This window comes from Cheilinus undulatus, linkage group 1 (genome assembly GCF_018320785.1).
Source record: "Cheilinus undulatus linkage group 1, ASM1832078v1, whole genome shotgun sequence".
Classification (NCBI taxonomy): domain Eukaryota; kingdom Metazoa; phylum Chordata; class Actinopteri; order Labriformes; family Labridae; genus Cheilinus; species Cheilinus undulatus.
In genome coordinates this window covers 57,939,161-57,962,152 of record NC_054865.1, presented here as the reverse complement: position 1 = coordinate 57,962,152, position 22,992 = coordinate 57,939,161, and the positions used below count along the sequence as shown (strand labels likewise).

General features: G+C 38.1%; 1 protein-coding gene across 1 annotated transcript in view; it reads right to left on the bottom strand.

Moving 5' to 3' along the window:
• ano9b (anoctamin 9b) overlaps positions 1 to 13,112 on the bottom strand; it is a 39,194-nt gene extending 26,082 nt beyond the window's left edge. Inside the window, exons 1-7 of the mRNA XM_041786687.1 lie at positions 12,932 to 13,112; positions 8,645 to 8,710; positions 3,903 to 4,025; positions 3,592 to 3,731; positions 2,899 to 2,948; positions 2,755 to 2,813; positions 798 to 877 (exon numbers count right to left, since the gene is read on the bottom strand). Of these exons, the coding sequence (XP_041642621.1) occupies positions 798 to 877; positions 2,755 to 2,813; positions 2,899 to 2,948; positions 3,592 to 3,731; positions 3,903 to 4,025; positions 8,645 to 8,710; positions 12,932 to 12,988 (575 nt within the window). The 5' untranslated portion in view covers positions 12,989 to 13,112. The remainder of the gene's footprint in view (positions 1 to 797; positions 878 to 2,754; positions 2,814 to 2,898; positions 2,949 to 3,591; positions 3,732 to 3,902; positions 4,026 to 8,644; positions 8,711 to 12,931) is intronic.
• Positions 13,113 to 22,992: the final 9,880 nt, after the last annotated feature.

Here is a 22,992-nt window from a genome sequence, read left to right as displayed (position 1 = left end):
AAAAAAAAAAAAAAAATCAAAAGAATGCCCCACCCCCCCAAAAAATTAAAATAAAGCTCCCCCAAAATAACAAATACCTTTCCCAGATTTACACAAGCATGCTGGAAAATTTCCAAACTTCTCCAAACATCCTAAAAATTTTCCCAAATTCCCATGAGAATATTCTTTCACTATGACAGCCAGGTTTGAAGGAGGACTTTACCCCAGTAGGAGGCAGGTGTGAGAGTTCAGCTATAAATTAAGTCTACATTCAAACTTCTGTATTTATGTTAGAATAACATTTAAAAAAACAGCATCCCCTCAAGTATAGCAACTGATATCAAATTTCTTTTATGAGCCAAAATCACAGTTAAATATTTGTTCACATCGTTCATCCCTAGTTTTGTTTATTATTGTGCTGGTTATAATACAAACAATACATAAGATGAGGAACCTAAAAATAAACATATTAAATCACAATATTAAGAAAAAAAATCACAAAACAGAATTTTTGAAAACCGTTCAGCCTTACTGATAACCCTCATAATAATCCTACTCAGCTCTGCTGCTCATCCCACAAATGCATGCTCCCTTACTAACCTGGCTCCATTAAAAAAATAAAAAAAAAGTTTTTCCAGCAGTATAAGATTTACTGACTGGAAGCATTCTTTCAGCAATGATATACAGTATATACAAAATATAGATATCGTGCTAAGTTCATCATCAGCATGATAAATACACAGTTTCAGATCAATATTTGTAAAATTTGACTGATTTTATAAGAAAGTAGACGAACACCGGTTCACTACGGTACTGACCGAACTTCACTGACTGGTTGTCCCACAAACAGACCGGACCATCGAGCCCAGTTCTGCTGCAGATACTTCTGCGTCTTTCTCTGAAAAGCAGGAGAATTAAACACACAAACATCAGGTTTTAATCCTGTATGCAAACCAACATGAGTTCAGACTGACATTCATTCACAGTCTGACTTAAAGACTCTGTAAAGTGAAATCCAAAGTTTTTGTCTGAAAACTCTAGAAATGTTGGAATATTCTGTAAACGTGAAAATACTGAGATCTACATGTGACTGAATTCTGGATTTAGACTGTTAGAAAGTTTTCACCTCTTTCCTGGCTGGGTTTAATGTGGGCGGGGCTAATATATAGGCTCATGATGTCACCAGCCCACAGTAGGGAATGGCCCCGCCCCTCTAACACTCCAATCAAAAACCACAAAGCAGTTCATCTCAGTCCAGTCTGTTGTTAGCTGATGTCTCTGCCTTTATTTAGGTTAACAGTCAGTTAAATTCTGTTTTTTTGTTCATTGTGAGATAAATTAACCAAATCTATCAGCCACAGTGGTCTATGGATCATTTACAGCAGTGTTACTCAACCCTGCTCAAGCAAAGAGCCAGGCAAAAGGCAGTCAAGACTGACAAAAATGGGCAAAAAATAGGAAACAAGTGGTATTTAATGGCAAAATGATGCTTAAATGAGTAAAATATAGGGAAAGGGCAAAAATGGGATAAAGTAGCTAAAAGATGTGGAAAAAATGGGAAAAAAATAGTAAACAAGTAGTATTTGATGACAAAACGTAGTTAAAAAGCGCAAAAAGTGGCAAAAAATGGTAAAAAGGGCAAAAATGGGACAAAAATGCAAAAAGAAAAGGCAAAAGTGGGGAAAAAATAAAACAAGTGGCATTTAATGACAAAAGATAGCTGAAATGGACAAAATATGGTGAAAAGGGCAAAAATGGGATAAAAGTGGCAAAAAGAAGTGGCAAAAAATAGGAAATACCAGTATTTAATGGCAAAACACAGCTTAAATGAGGGATAAGGGGGAAAATATGGTGAAAATGGCAAAAATTGGAAAAAAAAGTGGCAAAAAATGGAGAAAAAGCTGCGAAAAAGGGGCAAACAGTAAAAAAAAGTGGTATTTAATGACAAAAGGAAGCTTAAATGGGCAAAAAAATGGTTAAAAAAAAGGCAAAAATGGGGAAAAAAATAAAACAAGTGGTATTTAATGACAAAAGGTAGCTTAAATGAATAAAATATGGTGAAAATGGCAAAAATGGGATAAAAGTGGCTAAAAGAAGTGGCAAAAAATAGGGAAATACTAGTATTAATGGCAAAAGACAGCTTAAATGAGGGGAAAAGGGGAAAAAAATATGGTGAAAAAGGGCAAAAATGGGAAACAATGGCAAAAAGAAAAGGCAAAGATGAGGAAAAAATAAAACAAGTGGTATCTAATGACAAAAGGTAGCTTAAATGGGGGAAAAGTGGCAAAAAAAGGTAAAAAGTGGTAAAAAAGTTTCCCTTTTTCAGGTTTTCTGGGGGAATGATATTTCAAATGAAGACATAAAAGAGCCACAAGTTGAGTATCACTGCTTTAACGCATCAGAACAGAGATTTGAAACAGAAAACAGACTCTGTCTCTTCTCTGGCACAGAGCCAGGCAGCTGCTCTGATCATGAGGTCACCATAAGGTCACCGTAAGGTCACCATAAGGTCACCGTAAGGTCACCATAAGGTCAAGGGGCGGGACGTAAACCCCAGTTTGCGCCACTGCTTCCATATTAAAGTGCTTGGATTTGAATACAACGTTATTACGGTCCCTGTTGGCATAATGGGCAGACGGCCAAATACTTTTGTCCATAAAGTGTATTTTCTACCTTGTATCATCTCGTCTTCGACATAGAGGTCCGTGTCTATCAAACACAGCAGCAACAGTCTGAATCAGCGGGTAATCAATATCAACGATCGATCAGACTCACCTCATGGAGACAGAACATGGTCTCAAACACGTCAGATCCCAGCAGCTCCCACAGGTTCTCTGATGGAATAAAACACTGGCCGTTTGTCTACAGTCACATCTGATAAACCAATAAATAATCAATAATCACGTATGATGTCTTCACCTCCTGTGTTGATGAAGGTCTGATGGAGAATGAAGTGGACGATTCGAATCCTGGAGAGGAAGTAAACGGTTGAAATACGGTTAGTTGAACATGAATGTGAAAAACAAACAATCATCGGCTCTCTGATTGGCCCACTACACAGCCAATCGGAGCGCCTCTCATAGCCGCCATTGCTGGGCTACTTCCAGTTTTTTCATGTCATGCCTTTCCAGTGCAGTGAAGAAGTTGTGATCTTAATCTGGTTCCTTCAGCATGGTTAGAATCGTGTCTGCAAGAGCATCCAGATATCAGCGTCATAATCCAGGATCCTGGATTATGACGCTGATATCTGGTCCAAAATTCCAGTTGAGAGGTGTAGGAAGCTTGTTGATGGCTATAGGAAACCATTGGTTTCAGTTTTTTTTGTCCCAATGGTGTGCATCCAAATATAAAGTTGAGGGTGCCAACAATTTTTTCCAGCCTATTTTTGAGTTTTGTGTAAAATTATGTCAATTTTGTCTTTTCTCTTCTGCTGCTTTGTGTTTTTCCAATGCACATAAAGGACATAAACATGTGTATACCAAAAACATTTGTAACTGCAACAATTTCTTGGAGAAATGTTGAATTTTCTGGAAAAATTCCAGGGGTGCCAATACTTTTGTCCATGACTGTAGGTTTGGTTGTATTCCAGCACGCATGGATGCTGCGTGGTACCTGGTTGCCTGGGTGACAGCCCCCCTCACGTCTCCACACCAGTTGCAGGAGTCGGACACCTTGAGCAGGTACTGGTAGTCCTCAAACACCTCGTTAGGAGCACGGAGTCCAAAGAACACCTTGTCATCGTGAATGATCTTCTACAAGATCAGGAAACATCAGAGAACAAACATCCTTGTAGATTTACGTCACACAGATTGTGATAAACCCCCACCCCTCCTAGTTTCTAAAGGAATGGACTCAGTGTCACAGAGGTGGAGCATTTCTTCCATGTCATCCTGTAATGAAGCGTGTTTTAGCTGCACACTCACAGTGATGCTGATGTTTTTCTTCTGCAGCTGTTGGATGAAGGCCGCCTGTCTCTGAGCTCGCTGGTCCGACTCGTCGTCTACTTTGGGCGCCACCAGGACATAGTCGAACGTCCTGTGGGCGGGCTGTAGAACACAAAACACCGCCAATAAGTGTGTTTACATGGACCCAAGAGCTGATCGGGGTTCTGACAGAGAAACTAAGGCTGAGTCCACATGCAACGCCGCCCAGAGAAGACTTTTAGAAGCTCCATTAGAAGCCTTCATGTTGGGGTCGGTCTAGCTCAGTCGGAGGTGCAGGCCTCCAGAGGTGGGAGTCCTCAGAGCTGGCCGGGGAACGATTCCCAGTCTCAGTGACGTGGGCGGAGCTAGGGGGTGGCTTATGGGGCAAATGTTTTCTTAAAAGCCCCCAATCTTTCAAGTTGGTCTTAAGTATGTTGTTAATGTCCTGGCTGACCGGCGCGTGGAAATGTAATTCTAAAAACAATTTTAAAAATCAGATCTTTTTTTTTTTCCTACTATAAAGAACGCATGTACAGAAGAGGATTAGGGACAATTAACAAAAAAATTTGGTATGCATTTTTTTTTATTCCAAGAAACATGACAGAATTCTGACTTTTTCACAGAATTTTGACTTGCAAAATGCATGCCAATTTTTAAATGGCAGTGTAAAAAATACTTTTAAAATTGTTCTTATTTTCATGAATAAATTAATATTTCTAACCAAAAATGTTGCTTTTTATGTGCTTTGTTTGAAAATTCGAGCTTCATTGGTAAATTTTTTCACCAAATTCCTACCCTACCTATGCAATGTTACTTCAAATATAAACTCCAGACATTTTTAGGAGGCAGAAGTGAAAACTATTGGACTCCAGTCTGGAGTCATGATTTTAGAATGATAATGACACTTTTAGCTCAGTTAGGTTAAGAAAAAAAAAGATGTTATTAACTAAGTATTTGTTCAGCTTGATCATTATTTCTGCCTAGATGATGGGTAAATTTGTTGCTATTTTGAATTTAAATTTTTATTTAAAAGTGCACAAAAATTGTGCATTAAACTGTCCGGTGCACAAAAAACTTCTAGGGAAGTGTCCACCCCTCGGCCATCTTTTGTTTGGGCTTAGCCCTGGATTTTGAACATGTCTGGCTCCGCCCCTGCTCAGCGATGTTTTTGATGCATGTCTTCCTCCATCTCTCTCCCCACATATTTCCTGTCTCTCTTCAGCTGTCCTATCAAACGGAGGTAAAATGCCCAAAACACAACCTTGGTTTTAAATGTCAAACTGCTGCCAGCTTCTCCTGTTCGACTTCATTCCAGAGACTCCAGTAAAAGTAAAATTACCCTGGTTGAAATTTACTGAAGCAGAAGTAAAACGACTGATCTGATCATATACTAAAGTAAAAGTACAACTCCATTTCCAAAATAGTTGGGTCGTTGTGTAAAATTGTAAACAAAATCAGAAGTCACGCAACGTGTGGCTCTGGAGCCACATGTGGCTGTTTTATGTCTTCATTTTCAATATTATTCCCCAGAAAACCTTAAAAAAGGGAAACTTTTTTTTTGCCACTTTTCACCCATTTAAGCTACCTTTTGCTACTAAATACCACTTGTTTCATATTTTTTGCCCATTTTTGCCACTCTTGACTGTTTTTTTACCCATTTAAGTCACTTTTCACTCATTTTTTTGCCACATTTGGACCATGTTATGTCACCTATAACTCATTTTTTTGTCACTTCTTACCTGTTTTTTTTTTTCTACTTTCTGACCCCTTTTCCACTTTTCCTCCCCTTTTTTACCCATTTTTGTTGCTTTTTGACTATTTTTGCCAACTTTAACTTATTTGTATTGCTACTTCAAGCTGTTTTTGCTTTACCGCTTAGATTGCGGCTCTTGCAAAGGTATTTTTCATCAAGTTGGCTCTTTGGTTGAGCAGTGTTTTAGAGCAACATTCAGACAACGTCTCTGTCAGGGAAGGCCTTGACTATTTCAGCAAGACCATGCTAAACCACATACCACATCCATCACAACAGCATGGCTTCACAGGAGAAGAGTCCGGGTCCTGAACTGGTCCGTCTGCAGTCCAGACTAGCTAGAATCCTACATCAGAGAAGAATGGGACAAGATTCCTCTCCATCAGCTGGTCTCCTCACTTCACAGATGTTTACAGACTGTTGTTAAAGAAGAGGGGATGCTACACGATGGTAAACATGGACCTGTCCCGACTTTTTAGAGACATGTTGCTGCCATCAAATGAGCTTTCCTGAAATGGTAAAATGTCTCAGTTTAACCTCTGATAGGTTGTTTATGCTCTATTGCAGTGTTACTCAACCCTGCTCAACCAAAGAGCCAAACTGTTAAAAAATACATTTGCAATCTAAGTAATGGAAAGTGGCAAAAAATGGGCTAAAGTGGCAATAAAAATAAGTTAAAGTGGGCAAAATGGTCAAAAAGCAGCAAAAAAAGGGTGAAAAGTATGCAGAAAACACCAAAAACTGGATGAAAAGTGACAAAAATAGGGAGAAATGTGGACAAATAGGGCAGAAAGTGGCACATTTGAGTGAGAAGTGACAAAACAAAGAGTTACAGGTGGCAAAAATGGTCAAAAACTGTCAAAAACATGACAAAAAATGCATGAAAAGTGACTAAAATAAGCAAAAGGCAGCCAAAGTGTGGCAAAAAATTGGGAAAAAAGTGGCATTTAATAGCAAAAGGCAGCTGAAATGGGTGAAAAGTAGGAAGAAATAGCCAAAAACTGGATAAAAAGTGACAAAAATGGGGGAAATGTGGCAAAAAGGGCAGAAAGTGGCAATAAAAATAAGTTAAAGTGGGAAAAATGGTCAAAAACTGTCAAAACATGAAAAAAATGAATGAAAAGTGACTAAAATGGGCAAAAGGCAGTAAAAAGTGGTAGAATGGGCAAAAAGCAGCAAAGAGTGGCAAAAAATTAGGGACAAAAGTGGAATTTAATGGTCAAAAAGCAGCAAAAAAGGGTGAAAAGTAGGCAGAAAACGCCAAAAACTGGGTGAAAAGTGACAAAAAAGAGCACAAAGTGGCAAATTTGGGTGAGAAGTGACAAAACAAAGAGTTACAGGTGGCAAAAATGGTCAAAAACTGTTAAAAACATGACCAAAAATGCATGAATATTGACGAAAATGGACAAAAGGCAGCAGCAAAAGGGCAGAAAGTGGCAACAAAGTAGGCAGAAAACGCCAAAAACTGGGTAAAAAGTGACAACAATGGGGGGGAAATCTGGCAATAAGGGCAGAAAGTGGCAAATTTGGGTGAGAAGTGACAAAACAAAGTTACAGGTGGCAAAAGCATGGCAAAAAATGAGTGAAAAGTGACTAAAACGGGCAAAGAGCAGCAAAAGGTAGGAAAAAAAGGGCAAAACGCATCAGCGGCAAAATGGGAAATAGGTGTCATTTAATTGCAGAAAGCAGCTTAAATGGGTGAAAAATGTCAAAAAAGCAAAAAAAAGGGGCAAAAAATTGCAAAAAGCAGGATAAAAGTGTCAAAAAGAAGTGGTAAAAATGGAAATAATGTTTCAAATTAAGACATAAAAGAGCCACAAATAATTACAAAGGGCCACACGTGGCTCCAGAGCCAGGCGTTGAGTATCACTGCTCTATTGTGATAATAGTAAAATGGGTTTATGTGACAATCACTGACTTCTGTTTTATTTACAGTTTACACAGTGGTCCAACTTTTTTGGGGTTGTGCTTTGCTCTATAGCACCAGCATAGCCTGGGATCCTGGCTCTCTGCAGCTAAGAGCTGAAGCGACGTTGTGTTTTATCTTCAGAGGAGAAATCTCACGGACCGAAAGTCTGATAAAAACAAAATCATGTTTCAGAATTCACTTTCCTCTGGAGTTTTTGTCATCAAAGATCTATGAGCTGATCTACAGGGATCTATGGATCTATAGCTGTTAGTCCCTGTGGAAAAAGGTGGTGGACAAACATTTGTAGTCATGGTTTTAGTCAACCATATTAACATTTAACACCAGGACCTGTAAACACCAAGAGGAAGAAAGAGGAGAGAGGGCCGTGGTCTGTGTGGACGGTGGAGTCCATCCTGCTACTGTGATGTTTGAATGATTCTAATGACGACCTTCTTCCTGCGTCTACATCGACCTACAGCTCAGACGACAGAAAGGACCCGTGCTGCACGGACAGAACGGTTTTAAAGAGACGGGAGAGTTTAGGATTGCGTTCAGATCTCTTGTGGATCAAGTCTAGTCCGCATGAACCGTGCCTGAACCCCCTCTCTGAGCAGGCCTGGGCCCGCTGCAGTGAGCTGGTTTTCACCCTGATCACTGAAACGGACTTCAGGGTCTCGGATGTGAAACCAGCCTTAGCCGTTCCCTGAGATGGAGTCTAACTCTGGGCTAGAGTTCTCCTCCCAGTCCGCCCCCGGCTGTGAGGATGGATAGTAAACAAAGGTCATGTGACTCAGAAGAGGGAGAGAAACGGTGGCGTCCGATCCCTCCAGCGTGTTTGTTCCAGTTAACATGGAAATGAGACTGATGTGTGTTTGATCAGCGTGTTTAGACTTCATGGTCTCAGCCTCTTTTACATGTGTGACGTTCAGGAGCACACCGAGCTCTCCGCTTCACGTCTGACGGCTCACAGTTTATCGGTGTTAAACAGTCAAATGGTGGATTTATTCAGGCTGATATCAGCTGTTCTGTGTTTGCATGCGGAGCCGCTGAGCTCTTATCTGTTCCTGTATGAAGCAAACTCACCGTAGAAGGAAGTAAAGGTTCTGCGCTGTGACTGTCCTTCCGTCTGTCCCACAGCTCGAAGCTGTCCTGAAACACACACACACACATACACACACACACACACACACACACACACAGCACCATTAGACAGAACCACAGAAAGCTGCTGATTCTCTCTCTGAAGCAAGGGTGTCAAACTCAAGGCCCGGGGGCCAAATCTGGCCCGTGCTACAGTTAAACCTGGCCTGCATGGTAATATCCTATTCTTATTACAACTGGCCCTAAAATCTGCAGATTTCCTCCAACTTAACCTTGATGATATCAAATATCCTTAAGTCTTAAAAAATATAAAGAGTAAAAATAACTAGACTAAAAGAAATGTGGGTAATTCATTTGTGTTTTCATTTCATATTTTCAATTTGGCATAGCACAATTATGACTTCAGTCTACTATTTGGACTTTTATTTCATATTTGGACCATTTTGAATTGGTCTTTTTGACTTTGTCTACTATTTTGAGATTTTTCAATTTATAATTTTGACTTTTTATCTCAAATTTTGACTCTGTCAATTTATCATTTTAACTTTTTATTTCAAATTTTGAACTTTTCTATTTATTATTTTGACTTTATTTAATATTTTGACCTTTTCAATGTACTATTTCGACCTTTACAATCATAGTTTGACTTTTGAGGTGCACCATTTTCAATTTAAAGCCTTAACTGTGGCTGGTTCATTTGTGCCTTTTTGTGTCTTTTAGATAAGAACAAAAATACAAATAAAGGAAACCGTCTCTCAAACAGGAGCCAGCTCTTAGAACCAGCTCATCACGACTCCCCTGTAACTCTTAACTGAGAAATCATCTTATTCGAACCAGTACTCCACCAGGTTTGTTTTCTAAATATGTCTGTGTGTCCTTTAAAAGCAGGTTTATGGTAACATAAGGGAGAAAAGCTGTTAAAGAGCTCCTGGCTGATGAATCATCATTCTTCATCTCTATCATTATTAAAACACAGATACTAACTCAGTGTTTCCCTCAAGCTGACTGTCCTTTGGTTGGAAAAGCAGGTGGACCAGCGAGGATACCGACTACGCCCCCGACATCCCCAGCTTCACCAACACTCAGCCTTTCTCTAAGGTTTTAGAGGATTGTTGGTGTTTTTTCACTTCTTTCTTTAGTTATTATGGCATAAAAGTCCTTTTAAAGCAGCCCTCTGTCTCGTAAACTAGCCGTGTCCATTCAGGGACTCGTGTTTCTGCTCCGTTCCTCTCCTAAAACTGAGATCCACAGCTGTGTTCAACATGAATGATCGGTTTTCCCTCAGCGGCTCCGGGTCGATCCTGCAGCGCTTTCTCCATCTTTGTGCTTGTTCCAAACATCTCTGCAGGTTTGACGTGATCCCTGCTCACTGCTGTGGTGCGTTCACTGTCGCTCTGGTTTTCTGTCAGGTCGTCCCTGCAGGTTCATGCCATCAGCAATGATCAGATAAGACTGAATAGTGAACCTTCATCAGGGTGGGACCGGGACCGGGACTACCCCCCCTCCTCCATACCCATAATAAACCCTGCTCAGTGTTTATAACAGTCATAAAGGGACAGTACACTTTACACCGAGTCCAAATACACACTGGTCAAATAATCATCCCCTGCGGATCCTTTCAGTTTCAGTTAAATATATTTAATATAAAATCATTTTATTTGTCACTGAACATTACTGAGCTCCACGACAGGATTATACCGCCTTTATAAACCTGACTATGATCAATAATCAGATCAGTCCGCCAGCACGGTCACTGCTGATCATTCAACATTTCTTTATGAATTTAAAAGTAATAACATCTTTCATTCTACGGTGGCCCTAAAGGTCAACTACAAAAACATTTAATTAAACTGACCGAGGATTAATTTACAGTTTATGATACCTTTTACTAAAACAAAATGTGAAAAGATTGTAAAAAAATTTCATTAAATACAAGAACAATCCATAAAACACACAAAAAAATAATAAATCATAAAAAAAAAAACCACGAATGAAATAAAAACATTTGTGATGAAGGAAGTGAACTTTTATGAATGGAAGAAAAAACTCATAAACACTAAAACATTATATTAAATGAATAAAAAAACTATATTATTACTTTTTCATGGCATTCATTTACATTTTATATATAAACTTGTGTTAAAAATAGAGATGTTTCAGACTTTTATTTACGTACGTATTTAGATATTTCATGAATGATATCGCCGGTAATAAAAATGTTTTTAAGGGCTTATGAAGTGTTTTTGTGCTGCATGTCAAGAGATGCTTTTTTCTTTTGTGAAAACTTTTTTCCATTCAATACAAAATTTCTGGGTTTATTATTTGTGCTTTTTTGGCATTTCATGTCTTTTTAAAATTTCCATTTAATACAAAATTTCTGGGTTTATTATTTGTGCTTTTTTGGCATTTCATGTCTTTTTAAAATTTTCATTTAATAGAAAATTTCAGGGTTTATTATTTGTGCTTTTTTGGCATTTCATGTCTTTTTAAAATTTCCATTTAATAGAAAATTTCTGGGTTTATTTTTATTTTTATTCATTTATTTATTTATTTTTTTGGTGCTTTTTGGCATTTCATGACTTTTTGAAATTTCCATTTAATACAAAATTTCTGGGTTTATTATTTGTGCTTTTTTGGCATTTCATGTCTTTTTAAAATTTCCATTTAATACAAAATTTCTGGGTTTATTATTTGTGCTTTTTTGGCATTTCATGTCTTTTTAAAATTTATATTTAATACAAAATTTCTGGATTTATTTTTTTTTTTTTTTTGGTGCTTTTTTGGCATTTCATGTCTTTTTTAAATTTCCACTTAATACAAAATTTCTGGGTTTATTTTTGTGCTTATTTAGAAATTCATGTCTTTTTTAAAATATATATTTAATACAAAATTTCTGGGTTCATTTTTGTGCTTATTTAGCATTTCATGTCTTTTTAAAATGTATTTTTTTCAAACAAAATTTCTGGATTTATTTAATTTTTTTGTGCTTTTTTGGCATTTCATGACTTTTTAAAATTCACATTTAAAACAAAATTTCTGGATTTTTTTTTTTTTTTTGTGCTTTCTTGGCATTTCATCAATTTTTAAAAATAGTATTTAATATAAAATTTCTGGGTTTATTTTTTGTGCTTTTTTGGCCGTCATGTCTTTTTGAAATTTATATTTAATACAAAATTTCTGGGTTAATTTTTTTGTGCTTTTTTGGCATTTCATGACTTTTTAAAATTCACATTTAAAACAAAATTTCTGGATTTTTTTTTTTTTTTGTGCTTTTATGGCATTTCATGACTTTTTAAAATTCACATTTAAAACAAAATTTTTGGATTTATTTTTTTGTGGAGTTTTTTTGGCATTTCATGACTTTTTAAAATTCACATTCAAAACAAAATTTCTGGATTTATTTTTTTGTGGAGTTTTTTGGCATTTCATGACTTTTTAAGATTCATATAATGTTTTCGTAATCATTTTTAAGACATTTCATGAACTGTTAATATAATCAAAATTTTATAAAGTTTGTCTAACTTGTTTTTGCATTTATGAAGTTTTTTCCATTATTTTTTTTTTCATTCAGTGAGTTCATTTTATTATCATAGAATATATTTGTGTAAAAAACGTTTTGACATTTTATGAAATGAATTCACAAAAGCACGAAATATCAAGAGCACTGTGTTTTGCATTCTGTGAAGAATTTATCCATGCCATGAAATATTTGTTTTAGAAATGTTTTTTGAATTTGTTTTTTGAACTCTTTGTAAAGCGGATATTTCTGCCGTTACTGAATGTTAGCATATCACCAAATACTTCTGCATGCCACAAAACATTTTAACATTCACACATTTCTGTGTCATTAAAAAGTTCAAGAATTTTTGTGTTTCATAAACAATAATATTTTTTTATTAAAATAAAAAAGTTGTAGCTTTTAACAAAATACTTCATGACGTGTTTTTCTCCTCTAAAAATTGTTTTGTTTCACACAAATGTTCTCCGAAACACTGGAATGTTTAATAATGTTTTTGAGTTTCAGTAAAGTTTTTGTAGTCGGTCTTTGAAGGCCACCGTACATTCTCCAGTTTACTTCTCTGCTGTCAGCTCAGCAGAACTTTAAACCTCTCAGTAACATCAGCTTAGACCAGTTTAACTCTCAGACCTGTCCTCTCTGCTCTCCACCATCCTCTCTTCATATTTTACTCTATTTACTGACATTTAACCGTCCGTGGCACGGCTAGCTGTTAGCTCGTGCACGCGCATACCTGTGTGAGGGTGTTTTACCTGAGCGCTCCTGTAGAACATGTCTGCTCCGTGTCCGTTCTCAGAGTGAGAAAACATCTCTTCTCAGGCTGCCCTGTCTGTAAATCATCCATCAATCATCCATCCCTCTCCGCTGATAATCAATAACTCTGATCAGACACGCACTTCCGCATTACTCCGCAGCCGCTTCACGGTTTGTGACCGCGCGTGGGCAGGTATAGGTGTGCCCCGTCACCTGACGTCATCGTTCTAAAGAATAGAGAAAACACGTGGCTGCATTTAAGCTCCGCGGGAAGCTGGGAAAAAAGAAGTTCGGCGTCTGTTGAAGACTCTGAAGTTTGATTTATGAAATTAAAGTTTTTTTCTGTTGTGGTGCACGAGCCCTGAATGAATAAGTCTGGGGTTTTAGGGGGAATGCATGTGTTTACATGATTCAGGGGTGATTTAGGTTGTTGTTTACTGGATCATGCTAAGTTGGGAGGGAGAGGGTCACGTGAGTGTGGGCGGGGCGTTGTACTGATCTGTTATGTCAGGGGTGTCAGACTCAAACACAGCAGGGGCCGGATTCTGGATTTGGGTCTAACCTGAGGGCCAATATTTAACCACAGACTGTCAGCCTTAATGATTCTGAGATTAAAAGATGAACATGATGAGAAAAGAACTCAAAGTCTGAGATAAAAAGTCAGACTTACAAGTTTTAAAAGTAAAAACGTGACATTTAAAGTCAAAATTATGTTTTTAAAAGGCAAAATATGAGATAGAATTCTGAAACCATGATTTATAAGTCAAGGTATGATATAAAAGTCAAAATCATGAGTTTTATAGGTTTAAAACATGACATTTAAAGTCAAAATTATGTTTCTAAAGAGCAAAATATAAGAAAAAAAATCTGAAACCATGATTTATAAGTCAAAGTATGATATAAAAGTCAAAATCATGAGTGTTATAGGTAAAAACATGACATTTAAAGTCAAAATTATGTTTCTAAAGAGCAAAATATGAGAAAAAAAATCTGAAACCATGATTTATAAGTCAAGGTATGATATAAAAGTCAAAATCATGAGTTTTATAGGTTTAAAACATGATATTTAACAATCAAAGTTATGTTTTTAAAGGGCAAAGTATGAGAAAAAAAATCTGAAACCATGATTTTTAAGTCAAAGTATGATATAAAAGTCAAAATCATGAGTGTTATAGGTAAAAACGTGCCATTTAAAGTCAAAATTATGTTTCTAAAGAGCAAAATATGAGAAAAAAATCTGAAACCATGATTTATAAGTCAAAATTTGATTTAAAAAAAGTCAAAATAATGTTTTTAAAGATAAAAACAGGAGCTAAAGTCAAAATAAGGTGTTGAAATGATCAGCAAAACTGAGATAAAATTCAAAATCATGATATCGAACAATCAAAATGTGAGATAAAAGTGAAATTTAGGAGTTAAAAAGGTCAGCAAAACTGAGATAAAATTCAAAATCATGATTTTGAACAATCAAAATGTGAGATAAAAGTGAAATTTAGGAGTTAAAATGGTCAGCAAAACTGAGATAAAAGTCAAAATCACGATATTTAACAATCAAAATGTGAGATAAAAGTGAAATTTAGGAGTTAAAAAGGTTAGCAAAACTGAGATAAAATTCAAATCATGATTTTGAACAATCAAAATGTGAGATAAAAGTGAAATTTAGGAGTTAAAATGGTCAGCAAAACTGATATGAAAGTCAAAATCATGAGTTTTATAGGTTAAAAACATCACATTTGAAGCCAAAATTATGTTTTTAAAGGGCAAAATATGAGCAAAAAATCTGAAACCATGATTTATAAGTCAAAATTTGATTTAAAAAAAAGTCAAAATAGTGTTTTTAAAGATAAAAACAGGAGCTAAAGTCAAAATAAGGCGTTGAAATGATCAGCAAAACTGAGATAAAATTCAAAATCATGATATTTAACAATCAAAATGTGAGATAAAAGTGAAATTTAGGAGTTGAAATGATCAGCAAAACTGAGATAAAATTCAAAATCATGATTTTGAACAATCAAAATTTGAGATAAAAGTGAAATTTAGGAGTTGAAATGATCAGCAAAACTGAGATAAAATTCAAAATCATGATATTTAACAATCAAAAGGTGAAACAATGATATCCTGTGTTTTAAAGATAATAAATGAGATGAAAGTCAAAATCATGACTTTAAACGGTCAAACTAGGATTGAATGTGAAATTATGAATCTAAGAGTTCATATTTTTATATGACAGAAAAGGTCAAAGTGTGGCAAGGTAAGGAAAAGCAACACCAGCTGATGACTTCAACACTGCTGAAGAGGAACAGTTCACTGATGTGGCCTTAGACTCAACAATGCGGTTTCAGTTCAAGTCCAGGACGTGGTCCACCTTTTGGACTGGAATGAAAAAAGAGTACCCACAGACAGGCACAAGGGCCTCGGCCACACTCTCTGCTACTGCAACATCCTGCCTGTGTGTGATTGGTTCATCTAGTCGCCTCAATCAAGACAGAAGAAACAAATCACAGCTGGACATTGAAGGTGTGGCAGTTTGACAGCTGCACCCAGGACTCAAGATGATCTGCAGGACCAAATAAACCTGCAGTAGACACTGAAACTATCACAGGACTGGGTGTATGATTCTTAAAGATATTTATTAGGTTTGAATTTTCAGGGAATTGCTCCATCTTCGGAAAGTCAGATTTTTAAATCTTTCTTAAGGTTTTATGTGGTGCTAAATTGAAAATAAAAAGTAATTTACAAAAATGATTATATGTTGACATGTTTTTACATGTTGATATGTACGGTGAGAGGCGGGGGGCCTGAGAATTACTTCATCTGCCAAAGGGGGGCCCGGCAGAAAGAGTTTGGGAACCGTTGAGTTAGTCAGACGTGTTTGAGACACAGAGAGCCGTCACTGACATGTGCAGTCTAACTCCTGTTTGTTAGGTGTGGAGCCTGTCATACTGTGTGCCGGGTTTACTTGATGCTGGGTACCTTTAATCCAACACATACCACATACAACAGTGTCTGCTCTCTGTACGGTAGCTGAGGAGGATCAATAAGGCAAACTAAAAATGGTACAGCAGCGCCCTCTGCTGCTCAAATAATTCATTACATCTCCCCAGAAAAGCTGTTGCTGTGGAAGCAGTGTTTCTCAACCTAAGAGCCAAAGTGTTGAAAAATACCTTTGCAAGAGCCACCATCTAAGAGGGTTACAGTGGCAGTAAAGGCAAGTTAAAGGTGGAAAAAAAGGTCCAACAGCTGCAAAAAAAGGGGCCAAAAATGGGTGAACTGGGGTAATATAGGCAGAAAATGGCAAAAACTCGGTGAAAAGTGATTTAAAAAAAATGTGAAATGGGTGAATGCGACAAAAAATGGCTTACAGGGGTCAATAATGGTGAAAAAAGCCACAAAAACTTGGCAAAAAATGAGTGAAAAATGACAAAAATGGGCAAAAAGCAGCAACAAGGTGGGGAAATAAGTGAAAAATGACTAAAAGGTTGGGAAAAATGAGAAAAAGTGACATGTAGTGGCAAGAAGCACCAAAAAAGGGAAAATTCAATTTGCATAAAGCAGGATAAAAGAGGCAAGAACTGGTGAAAAAGGGCACCCAGCTATCTACGCAAAGCTGGCGGAACTCTCGGCCAAACAGTCGGACTATGAAACGACTGTGGTGGATCTCCGTGCAGACATTGCCGATCATAAGAAAGAGACTAATGCTGCAGTTGAAGAACTCCGAGGAAAACTTGACGACATGGGAAATAGAGCCAGGCGTAGGAACTTACCAGGCGGCGATGGCGTAAGCTTTTTACAGGAATGGCTTCCACAGATCCTGAAAGTGAACATGTTCTTCGAAATTGAAAGGTGTCACCGCACCCTGCAGCCTCACCCAGCTGAACACGGCGGACCACGGGCGCTGGTCATCCGCCTGCTGCGCAGCAGCGACACGGAGAAATCCTGGCGGTCGGAGTCCGGGAATTCAACTGTCATGATCCTCAGAGATGTATCCACAGCGCTTAGACACTGCTGCGGAGATGTGACAGAAACTACCAGGCCGGGAGCCAGGTCCACCCCTCAGGGTGTTTTCTGCTAAGTTTTTTCACTGTGATTTCCTGTTATCTTACACCTTGGGCCATCACGAGTTGATACCAACCACCCCCAACTCGGTGACGTTTGGTCTCAGGAGCCAAAAAAAAACCCTTTCTGGGAAAAGCTCCTGGCGAAATGATGTCATTGTACATATTAAGGTACTGCAGCTGCACAAATGGTCAGAAAATCCTCAAATTTTGCAGGATGTATCCTGACACATAGGGGCAACTACCAGAAAAGATCCAAGGGTGTCCTGCCTTTCAGTTCTCAAATATCACCTTCAATATACCCCAAAAGACAAAAAAATGTCTGCCTGAAAACTCACCATCAAAAGTGATCAATTTCAAACATTTCATTATTGTTTCACTACCTAAAATGTTTATTAAAATCTTCCCACATTTCTAAGCTTCAGTTTAAGTCCAAGGTGACCTTTCCATCTATAGGATCACAGCTGCTATGACCAAAGTTCTCCACTGTACCCCAAAACAGGAAGAATCGGAAAAATCCAGTATTACCATTTCAAAGGGGCTTCAGCATATTTTCTGGCATCTAAACCCAGTCTTAAACAAGAGGTGGGACTTCAGTTACATCTTGATATACTATCTGAAGTGTGGACTACATGAAAAGAGAATAATGTTAATCCTCCAGATGGCGCAACATTAAACAACATACAACACCAGGTCATCATATGAGATTTATTAAAGAGCTCAGTCCTGACGAGGAATAAATGACTCTAGTCGACATTTCTGAACTATAGATGAACATTCTGCAGAGAAAATAAGTTACAGCTCAAACAAAAAATAGAACAAAAGGTGATATTTGAGAACTGAAAGGCAGGACACCCCTGGATCTTTTTCTGGTAGTTGCCCCTATGTGTCAGGATACATCCTGCAATATTTGAGGATTTTCTGACCATCTGTGCAGCTGCAGTACCTTAATATGTACAATGACATCATTTCGCCAGGAGCTTTTCCCATAAAGGGTTTTTTTGGCTCCTGAGACCAAACGTCACTAAGTTGGGGTGGTTGGTATCAACTCGTGATGGCCCAAGGTGTAAGATAACAGGAAATCACAGTGAAAAAACTTAGCAGAAAACACCCTGAGGGGTGGACCTGGCTCCCGGCCTAGCAGCATCTGCTCTACCTGCCCCCCAGGCGCTGTGAGGTAACTTGTGGCCTCTTTGTCAGGCTCCCAGGACAGCTAACGCAGCGGCCCGGCCGGTTCCTGCCAGGATTGGCCCGGTTAACGCCGGATCGCCAGCGTTAACCAGGCCGGTTCCTGCCAGGATTGGCCCGGTTAACGCCGGATCGCTAGCGAACAAGACTTTTGTCTTCCAGGATTTCTGCACATCGCGAGGGCTGGGTTTCCTCTGTGTGACTGAGACGTGGCTGAGTGTTGGTGAGTCCAGCTCTTTCACCCATGACTGCTGCTATTTTAACTCTCCGCAGACGTCGGGCTGAGGAGGAGGGATAGCGACTGTCTACAGGAATCATTATAAATGTAAGCAGCTATCGCTGTCGTCCTCTTGCACCAGCTTTGAGTTGAGCGTGTTTGGGCTGGGTCGCTCTCACACAGTGCTGTGTGCTGTGGTCTATCGGCCTCCCAAGTATATTAAAGACTTTTTAAATGACTTTTCTGACTTCCTGTCTGAAATCATGCCTACGTATGTCTGTGTTCTTATTGTTGGGGACTTTAATATTCATGTGTGTTGCCCTGATAAGCCGATGGCAAAAGACTTTTTGAACCTCATTGATTCTTTTAATCTTATGTGGTCTGTGTCTGGTCCCACATACAAACACGGATCCGGTCTTCTCATGTGGTCTGCCTGTTTCTAATCTTGAGATCTGTGATGCAGTGTTTTCTGACCACATGCCTGTAATACAGTTGAAAGTCCCGCTGCTCCTCGGCGCTGTCGTGTCGTCAACCCCTCCACTGCTGTTCATTTCTCTGCTGCTTTCTATCAGTACTGTGTCAAACCCGAGTCTGTGTGTAGTACGGAGGAGCTTAGCTCATGGTTTCACTCAACCTGCCAAACTGTTTTAGATACGGTGGCCCCTTTTAAAACCAGGCAGCCCAAAACTAAATCTGAGCCCTGGCTAAACGACACGACTCGTGCTGCTAGACGCACGTGCCGTAGAGTGCAGGTGTCTTTTCAAATGTTCAGGGACTGTTGGCGTCATTATCAGGAAACTGTGAAGGACGCTAAAAAAAGACATTTCTCTGATATTATTTTGTCAAACTGTCACAAGCCTCGTGTTTTTTTTTTTTTTTAACACTATTGATTCATTTCTTAATGCCCCACAGACTGTCTGCATGGAGGCCTCTCCTGCTGAGCAAGGTAAAGTTGGAAAGATATTCACAGATTCGGACTTCCGGGATCAATAACTCTAAGACGAAACGTTGTCCAAACACAAATGATGCCTCATTCACGTCGTAATAGCACAGACTACTAGCTACAAGAATTAAAATCCCATTTTTTTTTTTTTACAAAAAATGCCGTTCTTCGAGCTGGATGAATAATATTGATCTCTATGTGCAGCCGGTAGCCGGACGAGTGCGCAGGGACCGTCTGCAAATTGCAATACAAGAGAAAGACGCTGCAGACAATAATCAATAGCTCCACTGCTATACAGGACAGAGACTCCAAAATCACCACACACACCAGGGGTCTCCTCATGGTCATAGCAAAACAGCTGTTTTGGGAAAATGTGCCTTTCTATAATTTTGGTGATTTTTTATTGTTATTAATCATCAATATCTTGCAATATTAATCAGTAGCTCCACTGTTATACAGTATGGAGACTTCAAAATTACCACACACACCAAGGGACTCCTCATGGTCATAGTAAAACAGCTGTTTTGGAAAAATATGCCTTTTTATATATTTCTGGTGAATATTTATTGCAAATAATAATCAATAGCTCCACTGTTATACAGTATGGAGACTCCAAAATCACTCCACACATCAATCGTCACCCCATGGGTGTACTACAGCTGTTTTGGAGAAAACAGACTGAAAAATAGGAACAAACCCAAAAGCATGACACCAGAAACAGGTAATTGGATTTTCCTGGAAACAGTTTAATTTAATTTATTACATAAGGCACAGTACCGTGCAGTGTCTTCATCCGGTATCGCGTCTGCGGTCATCCCCAGACAGCCTGTATGGAACCAGCGTGTGCATGTTCCACACTGAATCTACATAGGAAAAAAATATGTGAACAAAGTGTTAGCTGCAATGAATCGCTTATATAATATTGGGTTTTTGTTGCCATTGCGATATCATTCCTAACTGTCCACAATTTTGAGTATTTATACACAATTAAATACAATTAAACATCAATCTCACCCAAATAGGATCACCAACATTACTGGGCTGGTTGTCTCTTCCACAGAAGGAGCAGAAGTCATCCTTTGAAACTGAAAACACATACACACACATTTACACACTGTATATGTGGGTATGTCATTAAATGAATAAGAAGTGCTAAATAGATTCATATAATATCTAGAAAGATACTAGATGCTTGGAGTATTTCCTCGGCCATTTCTCTTCTAAGTTTTTGAAGAGATTTTTTGGAAGTCTTGATGTGAAACTGCTTTGGGATGTTTGGGAAGTCCATAACTGTCATCTTGGCCATCTGTGTGGATGTTGAGATAATTGTGTATGAATTAGACATTAAAAAATGTGTAATTTCATACTTCATCATATATATTTTTTCATAGCTATGCCTCACCTGCATGACAAAAACCCCACAGCTCATGTCATCTTTCTGGTAGTTGTGGGCTATCTTGCCAGGTTTCCATCTGATGTCAACCCAGTCCTCCTTTCCGAGTCTGTTCCATCGCATCTTGAAATACTGTCTGTAAAAAAAAAAACATTGAATATCAAGTTTGGTTTACATTTACACTTACTCTTCGGCTCAACTAAGTCTGGGCATTACCTTTTATTTTCCCATATTCTATTTAATATTACCCAAATCTGTATGCGGCTTTTCTGGAGTCCTCCAACTCTTTTGTCCCTTGCAGAGGATCAACCACAAATATTTGGTTTGACGAGGCATGGAGATACTGTTTGAAAAATAAACATGTCATTAAACCATAACATGTCACCAACAATAGGAAAAATAAAAAATACACATTACGTACATACTTATTTTTTCATTTAGTACAGTAATATTGTATGTGTTTGGTTATGTGAATTTATTCTTTCATTTATTCATCTTTATACTAATGATTATAAATTTTGGAGAAAAAAAAACTACAGGCACATGAGTAGCTAATACTCACCACAAACTTCCAGTGAACATTTTTGATATTGACAAAACCAATGGCTCCATCATACTCATCAAATTGGACCTGAAATGTTGTTTTATAGAACAAAGATTAAATTATTCTTTGATATCCGGATAGGAAAGCAACCCTCACGGTGTACATGTTTTTTTCTCCACAGGAATGAACAGAAAAGGGTATATTCAAATTTTAAAAACTACCTTTTCCTTTATCACATCAGAACACTGCAGTTACACTATGTGTAAACACAATTACTTTGGTGTAATAGCTGCAGGCTATGATATTGCTGATAAGCCTAAAACCTAAAACCACTTTGGGACTTGTTATATAGTAGGAAGAAAGAAGAGCGGGCACACTCAAAAAAAGGAAAAAAAAAGACTGGAGGTGCTCAACTGTAGAACAACTAAACAAAAAGAAAAAGCTAGCAGCACTCAGTGTCCTCCGTATCACTTTTAATGCCTCACTGGTACAGACTGACCAGTTTTGACAGTTGTCTTCCTTAGTGTGTGTGTTATGGGTAAAAAAAAAAATGCCATGCATGAGGGTTAAACAGGCATCTTGCAGATTCTTTCATGCACATTCAACTTTTCCAGCTCCTTAAGCTTAGCTGTCCTGACATCTGTAGTAAGACGATGCAGATGTTTCTTAATATCACATGGCTACACTCATGTTTTCCTGATGGATTCCCTGGGGATGTAGTGGAGAAATGTAAAGTAAAGTTGGTGGAGGCCTTTATAACATCCCAGATCGCCCACATCATAACAGACAACTTGATGAACTAAAAGTTGCAGTGGTAGACGGGGGAAACACCTGATAGAGAGTTCCCATTTTTAGTATGTTGTAACACGATGAGGATGCTGGCCCAATCTGGTGTCTTTCATACATTCACATAGAAAAGCCTCATACAAAAACAAATCAAAATAGCTGTACTTACATTTTTCAATCATTGCCTGGCCATCTGCTGTCTTGTACCATGTAAAATTCCACCAATGATGTAATGGTTCAACAGGAACAGACGCCCAGCAGTATGTTCGGTGTTGAGGACGGCCCTGAAGTAACATGCTATTGCCTAAATTGAAGGGAAATTACAGTTTATGTCAGTTAATGTTGTGTTTGAATATTACAGTTTATGAACTGAAAATGGACTCGGACATCCTTTTAATGTAGCACAACTCATTACGTTTTAACATGAAGTGTTTCATAATATCTATTAGTATTTATTTAAATTGGGGACAACGTATATTACTGTAATGGATATTATAAAAATGTAAATATGCCAAATTATAACCATGGCAAGTTCCCCAGGCAGGTTGTTGTAGTAGTAAATAAGACACATAAGAAACACACAGAAGAACCAGAAGACCAACAAGGATGGGATGGATGCATCAACAGCTTGATGATTTCAGAGAATTCTGGAAGATAACATTTTGTGAAACTTGCCTCGCCTATGCTGAGTTCATCAGGCCTCAAACTGAGGACCTCCCTGTGCCGGAGGTTAAAATCCACCTTCTGTTGTGCATCTCTCAAGACAGCTATGACAACCAACCATTTTTAATAATCTGTCAATTTATCCGTCCTTGTGCAGAGAGCTGACATATAATTGGCTGACCTTGTGTAATGTAATTAATATTTTTTCACATTAATTATAAAAATCTCACCTCTGTTACAGGGTCAGACCCTTTGCTGATGTTGCTTTCCT